This window comes from Plecotus auritus (genome assembly GCF_963455305.1).
Source record: "Plecotus auritus genome assembly, chromosome: 1".
NCBI lineage: Eukaryota > Metazoa > Chordata > Mammalia > Chiroptera > Vespertilionidae > Plecotus > Plecotus auritus.
The window spans coordinates 116,591,100-116,612,898 of NC_137770.1; the positions used below are offsets into that span (position 1 = coordinate 116,591,100).

Genomic DNA, 21,799 nt, shown 5'->3' on the forward strand with positions numbered 1-21,799 from the left:
GTGGGAATATATATATACATTGGAACATGGGCTCAAACAATGTGTACAGGAATCAAAGGCTTGCAGACCAGTATTTAAAGCCATGAAAGTGAAAGGAATTGCCCCGGGGGAACATGAAAAGAAGGGAGTTTAAGACTGAGCCCTGGGGAACTTGGGAGTTCTAGGTCAGATGAAAAAGAAAGAGATAAGGGAAGAAAAAGAAAATAAGCTAATAGAGGGGCTCTAGAAAGCAAAAGGGAATGTTTTAAGGAGAGGGGTCGACTGTATCTGATAATGCTGAGAGATCAAATAAAGTGAGGGCAGGCTAGGCTTACCAACATGGTGGTCATTGGGCAGCCTTTCGAAATGTAACTTCAGGGACATGGGAGAATCCAGACTGAAGAATGTTGAAGAGTGAGTAGGAGGTGATAAAGTAAAGGTAAGGAGTGCAAGCAATTCCTCTGAGAAGCTTTGTTGTGAGGAATGGGTAGACAGGACTATAGAACAAGCTGGAAGGAAAAGGTTTTTAAGTGACCTCTCATTTCCTTAGAACAATCAAATCAGGCAGATTTATTAAGGAGTTATTTTGTTTTTTTAATTTGGGAAATAGTAGAACATTTGTGAATGTGGAAAGGGCTTCAGAAGAGAGTTAGTCCAAAGAGTCAGGGAAATGTAGGTTCACTAGTAGAGCAAGTCCCTAAAAATTAAGAAAGCATGAGATTTGGGACACGGGTGCAAGAATTAGGACCCAAATCACTGATCTTGTATTTATAAGACTTTAATATAAATAAAGTTTACCTCTACCTAAAGAAATATGCACACATCCTATTTTAATATTGAAGAAGCAGCTACAAAAGTGCAATGGATTCAGCTCACACAATCCTAAAATGTTTCAGAGAACTCTAGAATACTAGAATTTGGTCACAGCTGTAGAAAAAAGAAGTTGTTTTAGAGCAGTGTCTAGGATTTATGGAGCATCTAATCTACAAAGGTAATAAAGACTGAAAAGTTATAGCTCCAAAAAGTATTCAGATGCTAATGACAATTCAACCTAACTTTTGTATGACAGCGTTCATTTTAAAAAGATCTTTCACACTCATAATCTCTCTCTCTCTCTTTTTGTTAATCCTCACCCGAGGATATTTTTCCATTGATATTTTAGAGAGTGGTAGGGAGTGGGAGAGACTGAGAGAGAGTAACATCAATGTGAGAGAGACACATCCATTGGTTGCCTCCCACACTCATCCCAACCAGGGCTGGGGAATCAAGCCTGCATCAAAAGTACGTGCCCTTGACCAAAATCGAACCCACAACTCTTCAGTCCACAGCTGACATCTATCCACTGAGCCAAAGTGGCTAGGGCCACACTCATATTCTCCTTCCACCTTTGAAATTATCTTTATTTTTTAAACATAGGATCTAGAGCTTAATGAAAAAATACATGAAAATGTCTGATTCCAGATAATTTTGAACTCTTGGGGGAAAAGTCTAAATGGATCCAATACAGAAGAAATTTTAGGAAAATCTGAAATGACTCTGAGAGGGTGCAGATAAATGGCTTGGGTATTAGCAAATATAAAGAGAAATTATAATTTGTGTTTATAGGAAGATGGCTTTTAGTTGCTTGCTATACCTTGGGAGGAAGGGAGATAATAAAATAAATCAAAACAAATACACCACATCTGTGTAATATCTTTAAAATCAATCCCTGATTATGGTGGGAGAGGATTACCATTCTTTGGGACATTTTGGACCAGATAATTCTTGGTTGTGGGAGACTTTCCTGTGTATTGTAGGCTGCTTAATACTATCCCTGATCTCTAGCCACCATTGGCCAGTGGCACATCCCCCAATCCCAACCTCATCCCAGTAATGATAACCAAACATATTCCTGACATTGCCAAACAACCCCGGAGTCAGGAAGAGGTAGGGAATCGCCTTCAATTGAAAACTGTTGACCTAGATGGATTCACTGTGATTCTAGATGCTAGGACAGGCAAGATAATCCTACAAAGAAAGTGGGGAAAGCTTTGACCTTACTTTTTTCCAGGCAATAGTTGGCACAATCTTTACAAAAAGCATCTAATGTTCCAAAGACATGCATTGCAGAATGCACCAAGAAAAGCAGGCTGAACCCAAGAGAACACACCTTACTACTTAGAGGAACTCTTTGTAACAGGTTCTGGAGACCAAGCAGTCAGTCATCCTTTTTTCCCTCTACACTCAGTAACTGAAGTGACTGCCAAAAGTATGCAGAAAATCAGACCCATGCACTCTGGCTCCCACATGCCTATCAAGCTATCACTCATGTTTCTATTCTATGGGAGGGAGTCTGTGCTCCCTTTGGAAATTTGGCTCCACTAATGGGCTTAAGACAAACAATGCCTGAACTACCCTCTTTTCAGGAGGACAGAAAACCAACCCTAAGAAGGCCAGTAATACCCCCCCACAGTCAGTTGTATGCTGACAGGGCTCTTCTGATCTCCCTTGAGAGAAGAGCCACTCAGCTCTTTGTCTCTTGACTTGTTTTACAATTATTAACTCTGCCCACTGAAATCTGATTGGCTTTAGCACCCTGGGCTCAGTGGCATTATTCATCTTGCCATCACTCTGGTGCCAGAGAATCCTACACTCTTTCTAAAGATCCAGGCTTGAGAAGCAATTATTTTCTAAAAGTTTTTTCAAAGAGAATTCATTAAATTATTTTGACTTCACATGCTCTAAAAAAAGATTTCATTGATGTTTCTCTCTCTCCTTTCCTCTCTCTCTCTCTAAAATCAATAAAAACATATTTAAAAAATAAAAAATTATTTTAAAAATTAAAGTATCTGTAGTATAGCCCAGATTGAGCAGCTGGGCTTCAAGAAAGAGTGAAATTGTTGCAACCCAAAACCCATCCTCTCTTGAGGTTCCCACACTGCCTCTGCTAGACCATGATGAGGTCTTTGAGGGAGAAGCATGCCTTAGTCCATGAAGCACAGGCCTGGCCCAGAGAAGCCTCTCTAAAAGTTTGTTGTGTATAAAAGAACAAAATGAACACTGCAGCACATTAACAATAAGATCATTTGTGTCAATCTTTGTAATAATCACTGGAGCAAGAGATCCTTTATTTCTGTTCTCTACTAAGTAACTGCTTAAGAAACAAAAGACTTTGGACATTTAAAAAAACAAAAAACTAGTCTTCGTGGATCCTAATGGTTTCCATAGGCTCTCCCAATATTATCTTTATAGCCCCTCTTTCAAAGCACAACTTAAAAAAGGTTTTTAAATCCCCACATTGTTTACTGCTTCAAAAGCAGGATCAGAAAAAGAAGGAGGGCACAGACCAACTTGATTTGGTAAAACTAAATTCAGAAGGATAAAAAGGTATACGTTTAAGGTTTTAAGTCACTGTTACCCAATTCCTAATCTCCAAATCCAGGGGGAAGGTAAATTCAGGGGGCGAGATTAGGGCGGCTAAACTGGCATTTATAAAACATTTTGGCAGTGCTCTACCAGGCAGTCTATAATTAGTGAGTATGCATCAGAGACTTAAAATGAACTCAAGAGTTTCAGTAGCCAACAGCCAGTCCCTCTGAGCACTGAGCTGTGAGCCATGGGGCTACTGCTGTCTAGAAAACAGCACTGGGTGTCTGCCATTGAGTGCACATGTGTGCACGCACACGCCAGTTCTGAAGAGTCTCTTTTTTTCAAAGCTCTAATGGCTTGACCTCAACACCTGCCGCACTTCCTGGAGACAGACAGGCTCTGGAGCTCCACTTGTTCCTCGCACGCGGCTGCACTTTCTAAGAACAACTGCACACACGTAAAGGCTGGCCAGCTGCCAAGGCAGGGGCAGCCCAGCTGCTCTGGCCTGAACTTTCCCAGTGCTGTCAGGGCAGGATACCACTATGAGCTGACTCATCAGCCAGCATGGAACCCTGCCAACCACCCAGCAGTGGTGGGGGCTGCCGGCAACTCACAGATGTTTTGCTAAACCAGAGCAATCAGCTGGGAGGCAGGTCTGGGCTAGCGGCCAGGTTGCTGCTGTCGTGGAAGCTGGGCTTTTCTGATCCTTGTCCTATCTCTGTCACTACCTCCCTGGAGATCTGAGGGAAAACCTCTATGTGTCTCAGCATCTTCCCTCAGAGCAGGTCTGTACAGAATCAGCAGAGGTGGCACTGATTGCATTAAAGAGCACCTGGAACCCAGGCTGGTTGTTCAGTATTTAAAGCGTTGGCCTGCTGACAAAAGGGTTTGATTCCCAGTTAAGGGCACGTACTTCAGTTGCAGGCTCGATCCCTGGCCCCAGTAGCGGTGCCAATGGGAGGCAACCAATCAATGAGTTTCTCTCACACTGATGTTTCTCTTCCCCCCTTCCACTCTCTAAAAACAATTAATGGGGGAAATATACGCTGGTGAGGATTTAAAAAAAAAAAAGAGCCCCAGGAGCACTACTACCAACCACATGCTAGCTCAGTTAATCCTCATGACATACTCCTGTCCTCCTATTCCCCAGCAGGCCTGATAGAAGTCCTTCGCTTGAAAGAACTTTCAGTACAGACTCTCTCCGGCAGCCCATTCTAGGCTCCCTACAGACAGTATCAGAATAATACATGAAAATTCAAGTCTGTAAAACATGACAGTGTGCTGTCATAAGTCAGGAAAGAGAAGAGAGAAAGGACAGAAACCTTTATTTTATTAATATTTTTTTGCTATCTCTCTCATTTTACATTTCTTTTCAATTAACAAAGAAGGTGCCATCTTTCATGCATTAGACCTGTCAGGATGTGCTAATGTTCCCTGGTACACTCTGCACTCTCTTCTGCTTCAGTTCACTCACCTTTTCACAATGTGGCACTTCTTTACCAATGAGTTCAGCATTGGATCACACAAGAGAAAAGGTATGTCAACAGGAGAATGAAAACATGGAGCCATAAAATGCCTTTACTCCCCTTCTATTTTTTTTCTCCTGTTGGCAAGTAAATTCACAAAATATTTAAATATCTCTCTGTTAGCAAGTAAGTTTGATAACTTCTATAAATTTTTCATAAGGGTGTATTATGATTGCCATTTCACAACCAGTGATTACAATAAAATTTCCCTTTTAAGCCACTAAAAAATTTAAAAATCTGTGAGAAGACACAGGTTCAGAGAGATGTAGAGTCCTAGCCAGTGTGGCTCCGGAGTGGAGTGTCGACCTATGAACCAGGAGGTCACGGTTCAATTCCCAGTCAGGGCACATGCTTGGGTTTCAGGCTCAACGCAGGAGGCAACCAATCAATGATTCTCTCTCATCAATGATGTTTCTATCTCTCTCTTCCTCTCTGAAATCAATAAAAATGCACAGCTTTTCAAAACTGATTTCTAAACAGCACCATTGGACCACATGAAGAGTATGTGCTTTTGGGGAACATGCAGATATTACTAGCTTTATCATGAGCTCCCTGCCTAAGTACCAATAAGTCACTTTACCTGGAACAACTTAACTTTGCTCCCATTCTCCCATTCTTTGGGAGAGGAAAAATTGCTTTGAAGGTCAGAAAGAAAAGAGGAACTAGAATCAAAGGCTTGGTTGAGAACAGATTCCATAGGCTCCACCTCCAAATATAATTCATTAGGACCCTGCAATCTATATATATATATTTTTAAAAAAATATTTTTATTGGGATCAGAGAGGGAAGGAGAGGGAGAGAGAGATAGAAACATAAATGATGAGAATCACTGACTGGCTGCCTCCTGCACGCCCCACATTGGGGATTGAGCCCACAACCCGGCGTGTGCCCTTGACCAGAATTGAACCCAGGACCCTTGAGTCGGCAGGTCAACACTCTATCTACTGAGCTAAACTGGCTAGGGCTATATATTTTTTAAAGCTCCCTAGATGATACTAATGCTTAGTTATGTTTAAAAATCACAAGCTAGCCTTGGCTAAAATGGGAGTTTTGATGTCTGCCCTTTCCTGTGAAATGAAATCTTGTCTACAAGGCTCTTTGTTAGAAAACATACACAATGCAAGTTCTTCTTATCAGCTACATTTAGCAGCAAAACAACAAAACTGTCCTTAAAGAGCATGATCCCCCTCCCCCCCAAAAAAAAACAAAACACACACAAACACAAAAGAGCATGATCCTGGTTAGTCTGGAGCTAAGAAACTGTCTTAGGCAAGATTGTTCTTTTACATTATTACTAGAAAAACTGTAATTAGAGTTATGCATCTCATTTTTAGATATCCCTCTTAAGTGTTGCAACCTTATCCTTCCTTTAAAAAAAAAGATTCTATTGATAGTCTTTTACTTCAAACTTGGAACAATCTATATGAGTAGTAACTTACACATTTCTTTGCTTTAATCTAGAAAACAAGTATGACGAAAAAATTGAAAGTCAGATCATGCCTAGGCTACTGGTCACTGAAGTAGGGTGAGAAGGCATAGACTGGCACAGACCCTTGGCCCTGACAGTCCAGTATCCCTCTCTGACTAGCCTTTAGGAAGAACAAATGACCCCCACACCAGAAAGACTGACCTGCTTGAGATGCTCATCCTGATTCCAGCCTGGCTGCCCAGCTGTGGAGACTGAAGGTGGGGCCTTGGCAGCATCTTTGGTATGGTCTTCTTGAGCTTGCTGTCCATGTGGTAGGAGCCCTGGTGCTGGAAGGAGACCAGATTTGGGTGCCACTCTGGGGTCTTGGCGAGCAACTTTCTGCCCATGGAAATATTTTGAAGCGGCCTGGGCCTCTTGCTCAGCCACCTCTACAATGTCATCATCCCCATCCTCATCTTCCAAGCCTCCCTCCTCTTCCTTAGGCTCTGAGTTTGCGTTGCTCCGTTCAAAAACTCGGGTCATTGCTGTGGTTGGAGGAACTTTGGCTACGGGACCCTGGGAAGGGCTGCCAGAAGGCCGCCCAGATGTGGCAGAAAGGAGAGTCTGTGTGACCAGCTTCTGGGCAAATAAGAACTGGGCTTCTCTTATCTGCTGTCCCTGCTTCTCTCTGGCATCCATCCCCAGAGGAGCTAGGTTTGGTGGCTGCTGCTGCGGTGGCTGCTGCTGCAGCGGTTCCATCAGGGCCTCAAGTGCTTCACCCACCGATTGGCATGGCTCTGAACCTGGGCACAGCCCAGCAGGCACACTGGGTCTAAACCTTAAGTGATTAATAGAAACCACAAAGAAGGAGAAAAAAGGGGAAAAAAAACACAACTATGTAAAACAGGTATAAAAGGCTTTCTTTTCTCCAGTAAAGGGTATGAGTTCTGAACACTAAACATATGCTCCTAAACCTGAATTTTAAGATGAGTGAGTGGTGAGAGTTTCAGGGGTGGGTGGGTAAGTAGGGAGGCTGTGAAGAAGAGGAATAGAATTTAAGAGGGGAATATGGGATGAATCTCAGTAGTGATGTACTGCAGGTTTAAAAAGAAGTAAATCAAGACAAAATCAAGTCTATAAACATTTGTGTTCTGATCTCTCTCCTTCAGTATTACAAAACATTAATCTGTTTATTACTGGAAAGGCAACTGGTTCGCACTGTACAAAGGTTGTGTTTACCACCCTGGCCGGTGTGCTCAGTGGTTAGAGCATCAGCACACGCACTCAAGGGTCTCAGATTCATTTGATTCCCAGCCCTGATTGGGGTGTGTACAGGAGGCAACCAATCTATGTGTTTCTCTCACATCAATGTTTCTTTCTTTCTCTCTCTATCTCTCCCTCCCCCTTCCCATCTCTCCTTTCCACTCTCTCTACAAATCAATGGAAAAAATATCCTCAGGTGAAGATTAACAACAACAAAAAGGTTGTGTGTGTGAAAACCATAATAATAAAGGAAAAGAAGGGCTTGCTTACAAAAGAGAAAATACTGCTTATGTTCTCAGGCCCATTAGAGAAAGAAATTATCATCCAAGCTAGACACAGAGCTATCAGGCAGACAGAATGATTTCTTTCCATAGAAAAGAAGAATTAGCAAACTGCTCTTGAATCTAAACTTTTCAAATTTTCCAAATCAAACTGCCAGCCTGCTGTACAAGTGGGCTAGGCCATACCAACTGGACATTATAGCCTCAAAAAGTATCCAACTTCAACAACAAAAGAAAGTATGCCCCCCCCCCCCAAAGGAGGCAAGAACAAATGGGAGAATTCCTCTGGAGATTTTAAAGTTAATCAATTTAAAACAGATATCAATATTATATAAAGAAGTTAATGGTTCTTATTTATAAACAGCCAAGTAAATGCTTCACATCCCCTTTCCTTCTGATTCACTTCTACTATATTCTGTGACGAATACAAAAAGAAAAGGCTTTTAGGTCAAAAGTATTCTGGGGGCTGATTCATCGGCATTCTTACCAATCAGTCCCCAAATCACACCCCTTTCACAGGCTCTCTTCCTCTCACTCCCCAGTCCCTTCTCTCCAAGTTCCTACCCCCAATAATAGTCACTTGAGTTGTTTCGTCGGCAATGATCCATAACTGAATGGGGATTACTACTATGCCTGGGCAAAATTTAGGTGAACAGGGCTTGCAATATGGCGTACAATGTTATCATCACATGAAAGGAGAATGCACTGAACAAGTTGGGACTTGATATATGCATTGTTCCGTTGTTTTAGGATTGGGTAGAAAGGTTAAAAAAAACTAAATGCCTAGCATCTTCAAAAATTCATGGGGAAGTAATCACATCCCTAGCAATAAAAACTGCTTGCATTTATAAATATTTTAATGGGTTAAGGTCTAATTTTTAAAGCTAGGAAAAAAATAGAGATAAAAGCCGAATTTTCTGTTTATCTTAGAAGCACTGCCTTTGCCTTTTGTATTCTGAGAGTCAAATTCCAACTTGCCTCCTACTACCTTTAATTCTCTCTTAGCCCTTAGAAAGTGTGTTATGCCTGTAGCATAATTTTATTCCGCTTTAGCCCTTTTTATAGTGTAACAAAGCAGAAAAAGATTTACACCCACATTAAATCCAGTTAGCCAACGTGTTCATTTAAAACAAAAACAATTTGCATCAAAGAAAATTAAACAAAAAATAAAGGAAATAATTCGTTGACCATTTAAAATTTATTTATAATCGTTACAATCACGAGCAGGAATTTTTTCAACCAAGTCCTGCCAGTCACTGAACAAACTGCTTCTGGTGGCACCGTCTTTTCTGTATGCTGTTCCCAGCAGAGGAGGATGTCTCACAGCCTCTTTAGTAAGAATGAAATGATTCATTTCTACAACTCAATACACACCACCCCCCAAAAGCCCATCTTTTCCCGTTCCTAAGCAGCCAGTGGGTCCAAGCAACAATACCACCTACCTACATTTAGAAACTTGTCTCAGATACCTAAGCCACTTCATCCTTTCACACGGCCCCCTCCCCCATTTCCCCTAAAGTTCCCGGACCACCCGAACGAAGCAACGGACTGTTCGCAGCTTTGAACCCAGCCTCGCTTTGAACCATTCCCTCTACCTTCGCCGCTGATCTCTCCAGCCTCGGTCCCCTTCAAGGCCCATACCTCCCTCTCTGGTTACTCCCCCACCCCGGTTCTTTATTGCCCCCACCCAAGCCCTAACACTTTTACTTCTACCAAGCCTTCGTAGCCAATTCGCTGACTCTTCTCTGATCGCCCAATCCCACCTATCTTGCCTCCTCAGTTCCTGTGGGCCTTTACTCGGCTCATCCCTTTACCTCCAATCACCCTAATGGGCGCTGGGCGTCTCCGGTCTCTTCCCAGCACTCTCACTTTTCCTACGCAGCCCCGCAGCCCCCCGCGCTCCTCCGGCTGGCGCCTTCACATCTACCCCAGCACACCTGCCTCCCTTTCATCACTCCGTCCCACCTGCTACCGCCCTTGCTCCCGCGCGGCTGAGAGACCCGGGTCCGCGCGGCTTACCTCTGCCGGGCGCTCCAGGACCTGCAGCGGAGGAGGAGGCATCGGCTATGGCCACGGCGCGGCGGCAGCGTCTCGGACTGGTCCGCAGCCAGGACCACAGCCGGGGCGGGGCCCGCACCGGAAGCGGCGCCACGGGGCCCGCCTGTCGGCCCCGGGCGGGGGGAAGGGCGGGACCGCAGGGGATGGGATGCGGCCTAAAGCCCAAAGCCGCCAAAAAAGGGATTGAGGGGGCGGAGTCAGACGGAAGTGGCTTTTAAGGAAGGCTCCGCCCAACTAGGACGTGAGCGGAAGCGGGTCGGAGCTGGCGGAAGCTGCCGCCAATGGGAAAGCGCGGATACCGGAGAGAGCCTCTGAGAGCACTTCCGCGGGGAGTTGAAAAAGAAACGTATTTCTACAGTTTTCTCTGCGCGTTTTCTGGGTTGTGGAAGCTGGTGTGGCGCGGGCGCAGGTTGGGAGGAAGGTACATAAAGGACAAGGAGTGTCAGTGTTTTCTGTTGCTTCGGTCCCCTTTCGGTCTTCCTCTGAGATTTCCGCTTTCAGATCAACTTTTCTCTTGAGTTCCACTACGTGTACTGAGACCTGGCTGTCCTTTGAGGCATCCCTTGGAACCCCCTCACATGGATTAGTAGTCTCACTTCCCAGGTTCCAAAGGTGGGATTATGTGCCGAACACTGTCACCTTGTAAAAACCGTTACTTCTCCGACGCTTATTCTCAGGACTCTCCACCCACGTAACCGCCTCTGTCAAGAGCATCTGCTTATTCGTGCATCCTGCCCCTTACATTCTCTTCTGTTTCCCACCTTGATAATTTCATAGCCAATGTGTACAACCCATTTAACATCCGTGCGTCATCTCTAGCGGCTTATATCAGCCTCCCAACCCAGTAAAAAACCTGGACCTTATCACCAGAAACGCTATTACGTCAGGAATCAATAATTGGAACATCCCTCTGTCTAACCACAGCCTGATATCCTTTCACTTTGTTTGCTCAAGAACTTCACCAAATCCTTGGCAGGTGTGGCTCAGTGGTTGGACGTTCTCCCTCCCTCACCTCCCCTCCCCCGCAAACACAAGGGTCGTGGTGGGCTCGATTATCGGAACCGGTCATCTCCCCCCCACCCCGCACTCCCTTGCTCCCTCCCTTCCATTCCCTCTAAAAATCCAAGGAAATGAATATATCCTCAGGGGAGGATTAACAAGAAAAAAGAAGTTCACCGTAACTGGTTTCTTTTTTCGCTTTATCAGGACTGCCAATCTGTTGAAAGCCTGTACTTAAGCTTCACTCTTCACTTCCCTCCTTATCCATCTTAGATTCAATGCTACAGCATTACAATCCTGCTCTTATTTACCCTTAAGCCTGCCCAACACTCCTTTTTCCCCAACTAAGTCCTCTATCCTGGATGTACTAAAATGCTTCTCCATGCCTATGCCTTATCATAGAAAATTGTCCTGCTGAACAGATTGGCATCACTAAATTAATAATTTCAACCTTAAATGGACTGTGAACAGTGCCTGGAAATTTCATTATATTTTTCTAGTTAACTTGCTCTCCACTATCTCTGCAGATCTCTAACCCAACACTTACTGTACCCCTTCCTCTGATTATCTTACTGTACATATAAGTAACAGAAAATGTAGAATGCCCTAAAATCTAGAAATCTACATGTATTCCCATCCTGTCTTTTCTTCCTATAATTTATTCACGAAAAAAGGTTCAGTGAACTCCCACTATATGCCGGGAAAGGCATTCATGTAGGTGCTTGTTGAGTATTGAACAAAAAAGTTCCTTGTCCTAAAGCAGTGGTCGGCAAACTCATTAGTCAACAGAGCCAAATATCAATAGTACAATGATTGAAATTTCTTTTGAGAGCCAAATTTTTTTAACTTAAATTTCTTCTAACGCCACTTCTTCAAAATAGACTCACCCAGGCCGTGGTATTTTGTGGAAGAGCCACACTCAAGGGGCCAAAGAGCCGCATGTGGCTCGCGAGCCGCAGTTTGCCGACCACGGTCCTCAAGTATAGGAAGACAGAGAAATATATATCTGCTATGAAGGGATATGTGCTAAGAATAAGAACAAAGCATGGTAAAGTTTGACAGTGGTGTCAGGTAGCTGGCATTTTATTTATTTATTTTCAAATAAATCTTTATTCAGATTATTACAATTGTTTCTCCTTTCCCCCCCATAGCTCCCCTCCACCCGGTTCCCACCCCACCTTCTGCCCTTACCTCCCCCGCACTGTCCTCATCCATAGGTGTACGATTTTTCTCCAGTCTCTTCCTGAACCCCCCATACCCCTTTCCCCCTGAGAATTATCAGTCCACTCCCTTTCTATGCCCCTGATTCTATTATATTCACCAGATTATTCTGTTCCTCAGGTTTTTAATTCACTTGATTTTTAGATATGTTAATAGATATGTATTTGTTGTTCATAGTTTTTATCTTTACTTTTTTCTTCTTCCTCTTCTTTAAGAATACCTTTCAGCATTTCATATAATACTGGTTTGGTGGTGATGAACTCCTTTCGCTTTTTCTTATCTGTGAAGCTCTTTATCTGACCTTCAATTCTTTTTTTTTTTTTAATATATTTTATTGATTTTTCACAGAGAGGAAGGGAGAGGGATAGAGAGTCAGAAACATCGATGAGAGAGAAACATCGATCAGCTGCCTCCTGCACACCCCCCACTGGGGCCATGCCGGCAACCAAGGCACATGCACCAGACCGGAATCAAACCTGGGACCCTTCAGTTCGCAGGCTGACGCTCTATCCACTGAGCCAAACCGGTTTCGGCTGACCTTCAATTCTGAATGATAGCTTTGCTGGGTAGAGTAATCTTGGTTGTAGGTTCTTGCTATTCATCACATTGAATATTTCTTGCCACTCCCGTCTGGCCTGCATAGTTTCTGTTGAGAAATCAGCTGACAATCGTATGGGTGCTCCCTTGTAGGTAATTAACTGTTTTTCTCTTGCTGCTTTTAAGATTCTCTCTTTGTCTTTTGCTCTTGGCATTTTAATTATGATGTGTCTTGGTGTGGTCCTCTTTGGATTCCTTTTGTTTGGGGTTCTGTGCGCTTCCTGGACTTGTAAGTCTATTTCTTTCACCAGGTGGGGGAAGTTTTCAGTCATTATTTCTTCAAATAGGTTTTCAGTATCTTGCTCTCTCTCTTCTTCTGGCACCCCCATAATTCTGATGTTGGTACGCTTGAAGTTGTCCCAGAGGCTTCTTACACTATCTTCAACTTTTTGGATTTTTTTTTCTTTTTGCTTTTTCGGTTGAGTGTTTTTTGCTTCTTTGTATTTCAGTTCTTTGACTTGATTCTTGTATTCCTCTAGTCTGTTGTTGGGTCTCTGTATAATATTTTTTATTTCAGTCAGTGTATGTTTAATTTCTAGTTGGTCCTTTTTCATATCTTTGAGGGTCTCGTTATATTTATCGGCCTTTTCTAGGATATTCTTGAAAAGCCTTATAACCGTGGTTTTGAATTCTATATCCAGTCGTTTGTTTTCCTCCATTTCGTTCATTTGTGATCTGTTTCTTTGACGCTGCATTTTCACTGCTTCCCTGAGTTGGTAGGGTAGATTTGTGTGCTAGGTTTCCTATATGGCCCAGTGGGTCGGCCTCCCCAGTTAAGCTGAGGTGGATACTCTTGGTGCACCCCTTTGTGGACTGTGTGTACAGCCTTGTTGTAGTTAAGTCTTGATTGTTGTTGGTATCACTGGGAGGAATTGACCTCCAGGCCAGTTGGCTGTGAGGATCAGCTGTGTCTACGCTGGGAGAAGTTCGGTGCTGGAGACAGCCTTATAGGATTAGACTTGCCAAATTGCAAAAGCCTCTGTGCTCAGCTTGGATGGGGTGGAGTCTCAGGGCGGAGCAGACAGTCTTGGCTTTCAGTCAGCCTTGCCATTGCGTGCGCGCGCGGGGCTCCAGACCTCTGCCTTCCCCGGCTCCCGAGTCTCCACCCGAGAGTCCAGATTCCCCCCGCAAGAGCGTGGGTTCCCAGGGGCTCGCCTGGAACTGGGGTTCAGTACAGTCAGAACTGGGGCTCAGTGCAGTCAGGAGCTTCCGACTCCCTTCCACTAGGGAAAGCCTGTGGCAACCTCCGCAATCTTTGTGTGCACTGGCGTGCGCGCCTCCAGACCTCTGTCTTCCCCGGCTCCTGAGCCTCCGCCCAAGAGTCCAGATTCCCCCCCATAAGAGTGTGGGTCCCCGGGGCTCGCCTGGAACTGGGGTTCAGTGCAGTCAGAACTGGGGTTCAGTGCAGTCAGGAGCTTCCGACTCCCTTCTGCTAGGGAAAGCCTGTGGCAACCTCCGCAGTCTTTGTGCACACTGGAGCGCGCGCCTCCCGACCCCTGCCCACTGGGGCTCCCCTGGGTCTCTGAGTCTCCGGGTGCCTTTCTCTCTACCTGACAGTCCAGACTCCCCCTGTATGAGCCTGGTTCCACGGGGTTTTGCCCAGAACTGGGGTTCAGTGCAGTTGGAACTGGGGTTCAGTGCAGTTGGGGGCTTCCTTCCCCCTCCCGCCAGAGAAAGTCAGCCAGGCTCTCAGCCGCCCTTCCTCTCTGCGCGCACCAAGACCCTTTGCCGTACCTCCAATTCTCTGTGAGCTTTTCTCTTTCCTTCTAGTTGTAGAATTTCCACTCAGCCAGCTTTCCTGTGGTTCTGGATGGTGTCCGTTCTGTCTTTTAGTTGTAGTTTTGAAATTGTTGTGCGAGGCAGCAGTTTAGGTGCTTACCTATGCCGCCATCTTGGTTTCTCTCACCTCTATGTCATTCTTTATTTCATAGTTACTATATCTTTTCTCATGCTATTGAACATCTTTACCATCATTATTCTGAACTCTGTACCAGATACATTTCTTATCTCTATTTTGTTTATCTTCTTCTGGAGAAATCTCTTCTTTCTTTCTTTCTTTTTCTTTTTTTGTCTCCCCATTTTGGTTGCCTGTTTGCGTTTGTGTCTATGTATTTGGTAGATCTGCTATGACTCCCCATCTCTACTGTAAGACAATGTCAGACTCTTTTTCTGATTGGCCCCGAGTACCCTGTTTGGAGCTATCAGCAATCCACAGCTTGTGACTCCCTCTGCTGGGGCTGAGTGTCTTTGGAAAGAACCAAGATGTGCACTAGGATCTGCTTTTCCTAGCCCCAGGCCTGTAAGGAGATCCGGCAAAGACTCAAAGCCTCCAGAGATCCACCTCTGCCTTCAGTCTGATTTTATCCGGTCTTCCAACAGGGTGGGGCAACTGCCTTCTCCCCAAGCAAAAAGTGCCTGAATAGCAAAGGTCTGCAGAGAAAGATGTCCTCCACAGCATGAGGGAATGACTCAGCAAAGGACTCTGCGGTGCCTGCCCTCCAAGCTCCAACCCCAGAGGCCCCAGCCCTAGACTCTCCTCATACAGCACCAGTTCACTCTGCTCTCCCTCTGCCGGAGCCCAAGGTGAATGGCTACACACAAAATTTTGCATGTTGGCCCTTTAAGAGAGTGCCTGCATTTCCAGCCATCTCTAGCTGGCAGATAGCAACAGTGCTGTTTTTTACAGCCATATGTTCTGTGGCCACCTTTCTCAGTTTCAGTTCTGTGGGTTGGGGAGCCCAGCTTGAAGTTTAGACCCCAGGGTTCTCAGCGGAAACCCCCCACAGCTAAGACTTCCTACCAGTCTCTATGCAGTCTCAACTTTCCATCCTTGGTTTTCAGTGTTCTCTCCAGATAGTCTTCAGTTGATTTTTTCAGGGTGTTTTTTTTTTTTTTTTCTATATTTTAGTTGTAATTCCAGTTTGGTCCTGGGAGTGTGTCAGTGTAGCTTCTACTTACTCCACTGCCATTTTTAAGACCTGCAAATATTACTTTTACTGAACAAGTTGAAATGTGTTTCCTTTCAACAGACACAATGTGTATGATTATCCTTGTTATAAATAAGAAAAACTATGTATGATAAATCTGATGGGGGAACTTAAGGTAACATATGCCAATTATATGATGATGATGATGATGCATTGCGGTTCTCTTCTTTAGGTGCTCAGTGGCTCCAAGAAGTACACTCAAAGAAAACCAGCCCAATAGATGCAAAGAAATGTCTTGAGTATCAGTTATCTTTGATTTCAAAACAAATCACCTCAAAACTTACTGGTTTAACTTTAAAACAATAAACATTATTTGTCACTGTTCTGTGGGTTCTCTGGGGGTTTCTATTGTTCTGGGCCAGCCTAGCTGAGCCTAGATCCGTGGTAGGCAAACTGCGGCTCGCGAGCCACATGCGGCTCTTTGGCCCCTTGAGTGTGGCTCTTCCACAAAATACCACGGCCTGGGTGAGTCTATTTTGAAGAAGTGGCGTTAGAAGAAGTTTAAGTTTAAAAAATTTGGCTCTCAAAAGAAATTTCAATCGTTGTACTGTTGATATTTGGCTTTGTTGACTAATGAGTTTGCTGACCACTGGCCTAGATGATCTACAGTGGTCTGGTTCACATACCTGGTGGTTGGCAGGCTAGTTGATCAAAGGGGCCACACTCATCTGGCGGTTGGTTAGTCAGATGGGATGGTGACCACATGTGTCGCATCATCCATCAGGTTAGCAGAAGTTTTTCACAAGGTGGTGTAAGAGTTCCCAGCAGCATGAGAGAGCAAGTCATAAAGAGAGCAAGCACTTCTTAAGACTTTCCTCATATCAGATTTGCTAATATCCCATAGAACAAGCCAAGTAACATGGCCAAGCCTATATTCAGAGAATGGAGAAATAGATTCAACCTCTTGATGAAAAAAACTGAAAAATATAGTAAGTCCACACTTAATGTTGTTAATAGGTTGTGACTTTAAGCAAAACAACATATAACTAAACCAATTTTACCATAAGCTAATTAATATAAATAAGAGTTAAGTTCCCACAGCACCTCAACAACATTATAATGAAATGTCATTCAAAGACTTGCTGTACTGTGGTTATTCTGTTTAATCTACCATACCTTGGAAGCCAAAGTAGAGAGATTAAATGATATTCCTTGTGACCAGAATTGGTGCATGTCTCTGGTTGGAACATATTTCTCTGAAGGGGGTGGGGGCTCTTCTGCTTTAACTACTGAGTTCATCTAGTAAGGCTGCTCTCTTGGGTCTTCTATTATACTTTAGGCAAAGATAAAACTAGAGGTAGGCAGAAGCTTGGGCTCTATAGGCTACATGAAGAAATTTAGGTCTGGATCCCAAGAGCAATGGGAAGACATAGAACATTTTAGGAATGAGGGAGATAAGATTACCTGGGCTGCATTGAGAACAGTAATTCCAGAAGCTTTGCTAGGAAGGGGAATAGTGAAATAAGGCTTAAGTCACAGAATATGGGGTGAAGGGACAGGTGTTATTTTTATTATTCTTTAAAAATAGTTTATTGCTTTTTAGAGAGGGAGAGGAAGAGAGAGAGAAACATTGATGTGAAAGTGTAATATCAATCACTGCCTCCTGCACACCCCTGATAGGGTATGAAGCCCTCAACACCAGCATGTGCCCTGATTGGGAATCGAACCTGAAACTTTGGTGCACAGGACAATGCCCAACCAACTGAGCTACACTGGTCAAGACCAGGTGTTTTATTTAAAGTTGGGTTTTTGTTTGTTTGTTTGTTTGTTGTTTTTTCAGCAAAAGATGGTTTAAACTAGAGCTTGTTTGAATACTGATGAAAGGATCCAATATTGTAAAAGGTTAAATGAAAAGCCCAGAGAATTGGGAAGGGAAACTTCAGCATACATGGGAGTTGGCTAAAAACAAAAAATTTATCAGATAATAAAATTGATTGTATTTTTGTCATATAGTTCTATTGATTTTAACATGTGTAAATTCATGTAACTGTCAACAAAATCAGTGTACAGAAGTTTTCTGTTATAACCCTAAGTTGTTGGGTACATCAATACTTTCTTTTTATTCCATTGGGATCAGCTTCTTGATAGTATTTCCTGGGTCAATAAATGATATCACTATTCTACCAGTTACTTGGGACAAAATCCTTGGCATCATCCTTGACTCTTTTCTAACCTGTGCGTCCTGATGGCTTTATTTTCCAAACACACCTAGAATCTTCTTACCACTCCATTGCTGTCATCTAGTTCAGACTACCACCATCTTCTGTCAAGACTAGTGCTTCCACGCTTCCCCTCCGCACCCCCCCATTCACAGTCTATTCTCCATACAATAGAATTATTCTTTCAGAGACTTAAGTCTGATCAAGTTACTCTTATACTAAAAACTTTCAAGTGAGTTCAGTAGTAACAATCCAAAGACATCATCATGGGCTACAAGATGATTGGGCCCCTGGCTACCTCTCTGATTTCATCTCCTACCACTCTCCCTGTCACTCTCTATCAATTATAGTGGTCTCCTTGCTATTCCTATAGCATGTCAAGCATATTCCTGCCTCAGATCATTTGAATTTTCTATCACCTCTGTCTGGGACACTCTTTCCCTAGCTGTCCACAAAGCTCACTCCCATCAAGTCAATTCTAGTTTCTGCTTAAATTCCCTTACCAATGAGTTCTTCTCAAACATTTAAAATACCAGCTACCTGAGAAACCAAGATGGCGGCATAGGTAAGCACCTAAACTGCTGCCTCGCACAACAATTTCAAAACTACAACTAAAAGACAGAACGGACACCATCCAGAACCACAGGAAAGCTGGCTGAGTGGAAATTCTACAACTAGAAGGAAAGAGGAAAGCACACAGAGAATTGGAGGTACGTCAAAGGGTCTTTGTGTGCGCAGAGAGGAAGGGCGGCTGAGAGCCTGGCTGACTTTCTCTGGCGGAAGGGGAAAGGAAGCCCCCGACCGCACTGAACCCCAGTTCTGACTGCACTGAACCCCAGTCCCGGGCGAAACCCCGTGGAACCAGGCTCATACAGGGGGAGTCTGGACTGTCAGGTAGAGAGAAAGGCACCCGGAGACTCAGAGACCCGGGGGAGACCGGGGGGAGCCCCGGCGGGCAGGGGTCGGGAGGCGCGCGTGCCAGTGTGCACAAAGGCTGCGGAGGTTGCCACAGGCTTTCCCTAGCAGAAGGGAGTCGGAAGCTCCTAACTGCACTGAGCCCCAGTTCTGACTGCACTGAACCCCAGTTCTGACTGTACTGAACCCCAGTTCCAGGCGAGCCCCTGGGAACCCACGCTCTTGCGGGGGGAATCTGGACTCTCGGGTGGAGACTCGGGAGCCGGGGAAGGCAGAGGTCTGGAGCCCCGCGCGCGCACGCAATGGCAAGGCTGACTGAAAGCCAAGACTGTCTGCTCCGCCCTGAGACTCCACCCCATCCAAGCTGAGCACAGAGGCTTTTGCAATTTGGCAAGTCTAATCCTATAAGGCTGTCTCCAGCACCGAACTTCTCCCAGCGTAGACACAGCTGATCCTCACAGCCAACTGGCCTGGAGGTCAATTCCTCCCAGTGATACCAACAACAATCAAGACTTAACTACAACAAGGCTGTACACACAGTCCACAAAGGGGTGCACCAAGAGTATCCACCTCAGCTTAACTGGGGAGGCCGACCCACTGGGCCATATAGGAAACCTAGCACACAAATCTACCCTACCAACTCAGGGAAGCAGTGAAAATGCGGCGTCAAAGAAACAGATCACAAATGAACGAAATGGAGGAAAACAAACGACTGGATATAGAATTCAAAACCACGGTTATAAGGCTTTTCAAGAATATCCTAGAAAAGGCCGATAAATATAACGAGACCCTCAAAGATATGAAAAAGGACCAACTAGAAATTAAACATACACTGACTGAAATAAAAAATATTATACAGAGACCCAACAACAGACTAGAGGAATACAAGAATCAAGTCAAAGAACTGAAATACAAAGAAGCAAAAAACACTCAACTGAAAAAGCAAAAAGAAAAAAAAATCCAAAAAGTTGAAGATAGTGTAAGAAGCCTCTGGGACAACTTCAAGCGTACCAACATCAGAATTATGGGGGTGCCAGAAGAAGAGAGAGAGCAAGATACTGAAAACCTATTTGAAGAAATAATGACTGAAAACTTCCCCCACCTGGTGAAAGAAATAGACTTACAAGTCCAGGAAGCGCACAGAACCCCAAACAAAAGGAATCCAAAGAGGACCATACCAAGACACATCATAATTAAAATGCCAAGAGCAAAAGACAAAGAGAGAATCTTAAAAGCAGCAAGAGAAAAACAGTTAATTACCTACAAGGGAGCACCCATACGATTGTCAGCTGATTTCTCAACAGAAACTATGCAGGCCAGACGGGAGTGGCAAGAAATTTTCAAAGTGATGAACAGCAAGAACCTACAACCAAGATTACTCTACCCAGCAAAGCTATCATTCAGAATTGAAGGTCAGCCGAAACCGGTTTGGCTCAGTGGATAGAGCGTCAGCCTGCGAACTGAAGGGTCCCAGGTTTGATTCCGGTCTGGTGCATGTGCCTTGGTTGCGGGCATGGCCCCAGTGGGGGGTGTGCAGGAGGCAGCTGATCGATGTTTCTCTCTCATCGATGTTTCTGACTCTCTATCCCTCTCCCTTCCTCTCTGTGAAAAATCAATAAAATATATTTAAAAAAAAAAAGAATTGAAGGTCAGATAAAGAGCTTCACAGATAAGAAAAAGCGAAAGGAGTTCATCACCACCAAACCAGTATTATATGAAATGCTGAAAGGTATTCTTAAAGAAGAGGAAGAAGAAAAAAGTAAAGATAAAAACTATGAACAACAAATACATATCTATTAACATATCTAAAAATCAAGTGAATTAAAAACCTGAGGAACAGAATAATCTGGTGAATATAATAGAATCAGGGGCATAGAAAGGGAGTGGACTGACAATCCTTGGGGGGGAAGGGGTGTGGGGGGTTCAGGAAGAGACTGGACAAAAATCATACACCTATGGATGAGGACAGTGCGGGGAGGTAAGGGCATAAGGTGGGGTGGGCACTGGGTGGAGGGGAGCTATGGGGGGAAAAAGGAGAAACAATTGTAATAATCTGAATAAAGATTTATTTTTTAAAAAATAAAGAATGACATAGAACTAATAAAGAACACATTGAGGGGAAAAAGAACACATTGGAAGGAGTACACAACAGATTAGGGGAAGCCAAAGATCAGATCAGTGAATTAGAAGACAGGGTAGAAAAAAAATTTAATCAGAGAACCAAAAAGAAAAAAACAATTACAAAACAGGAGGACAGTTTAAGGGAGCTGTGGGACAACATGAAATATAACAATATTCACATAATAAGAGTGCCAGAAGGAGAAAAAAGTGAGTAAGGAATAGAGAACTGTTTGAAGAAAAAATGGCAGAAAACTACCCTAACCTGGTGAAGGAAAAAGTCACACAAGTCCAGGAGGCACAGAGAGTCGCAAGCATAAGAACCAAAACAGATCCATGCCCAGACACATCATACTTAAAATGCCAAAAATTAAAGACAGAGAATCTTAAAGGCAGCAAGAGAAAAGCAATTTGTTACCTACAATGGAGCTCTATAAGGCTGTCAGCTGATTTCATATTAGAAACTCTATAGGCCAGAAGAAATGGCATGAAGTATTCAAGGGAATAAAAAGCAAGGATCTGAAACCAAGATTACTATATCCAGCAAGGCTATCATTCAAAATAGATGGTGAAATAAAGAGCTTTCCAGACAAACAAAAAAACTAAAGGGATTTATCAGCACCAAACCAGCATTGCAAGAAATGCTAAAGGGACTGCTGTAATGAGAAGAAGAAATGGAGAGAGAAACCGAGGCATACAGAATAAAAATGGCAATAATTTTAAATGTAAATGGATTAAATGCATCAATCAAAAGACATAGGGTAGCTGAATGGATAAGAAATCAGGACCCATATATATGCTGTCTACAAGAGACCTACCTCAGGACAAAAGACTCACACAGGATGAGAGTGAAGGGATTGAAAAAAAAGTTTCCATGCAAATGGAAACAAAATTAAAAAGCTGGGGTAGCAATATTGATATCTGACAAAATGGACTTCAA

At 43.8% G+C, this 21,799-nt stretch overlaps 1 protein-coding gene and 1 long non-coding RNA gene across 2 annotated transcripts in view; one reads left to right on the top strand and one right to left on the bottom strand.

Moving 5' to 3' along the window:
• The window catches only part of ARID3B (AT-rich interaction domain 3B), an 83,192-nt gene extending 73,295 nt beyond the window's left edge, over window positions 1-9,897 (bottom strand). The window contains exons 1-2 of the mRNA XM_080659204.1: window positions 9,825-9,897; window positions 6,484-7,099 (exon numbers count right to left, since the gene is read on the bottom strand). Coding sequence (XP_080515330.1) covers window positions 6,484-7,020 — 537 coding nt within the window. The 5' untranslated portion in view covers window positions 7,021-7,099; window positions 9,825-9,897. The remainder of the gene's footprint in view (window positions 1-6,483; window positions 7,100-9,824) is intronic.
• Window positions 9,898-10,140: 243 nt separating this feature from the next.
• Window positions 10,141-15,992, top strand: LOC308248154. Its single transcript, XR_013960604.1, has 3 exons — window positions 10,141-10,284; window positions 15,060-15,263; window positions 15,840-15,992. It is a non-coding gene; the product is annotated as an uncharacterized lncRNA (long non-coding RNA).
• The last annotated feature ends 5,807 nt before the right edge of the window (window positions 15,993-21,799 follow it).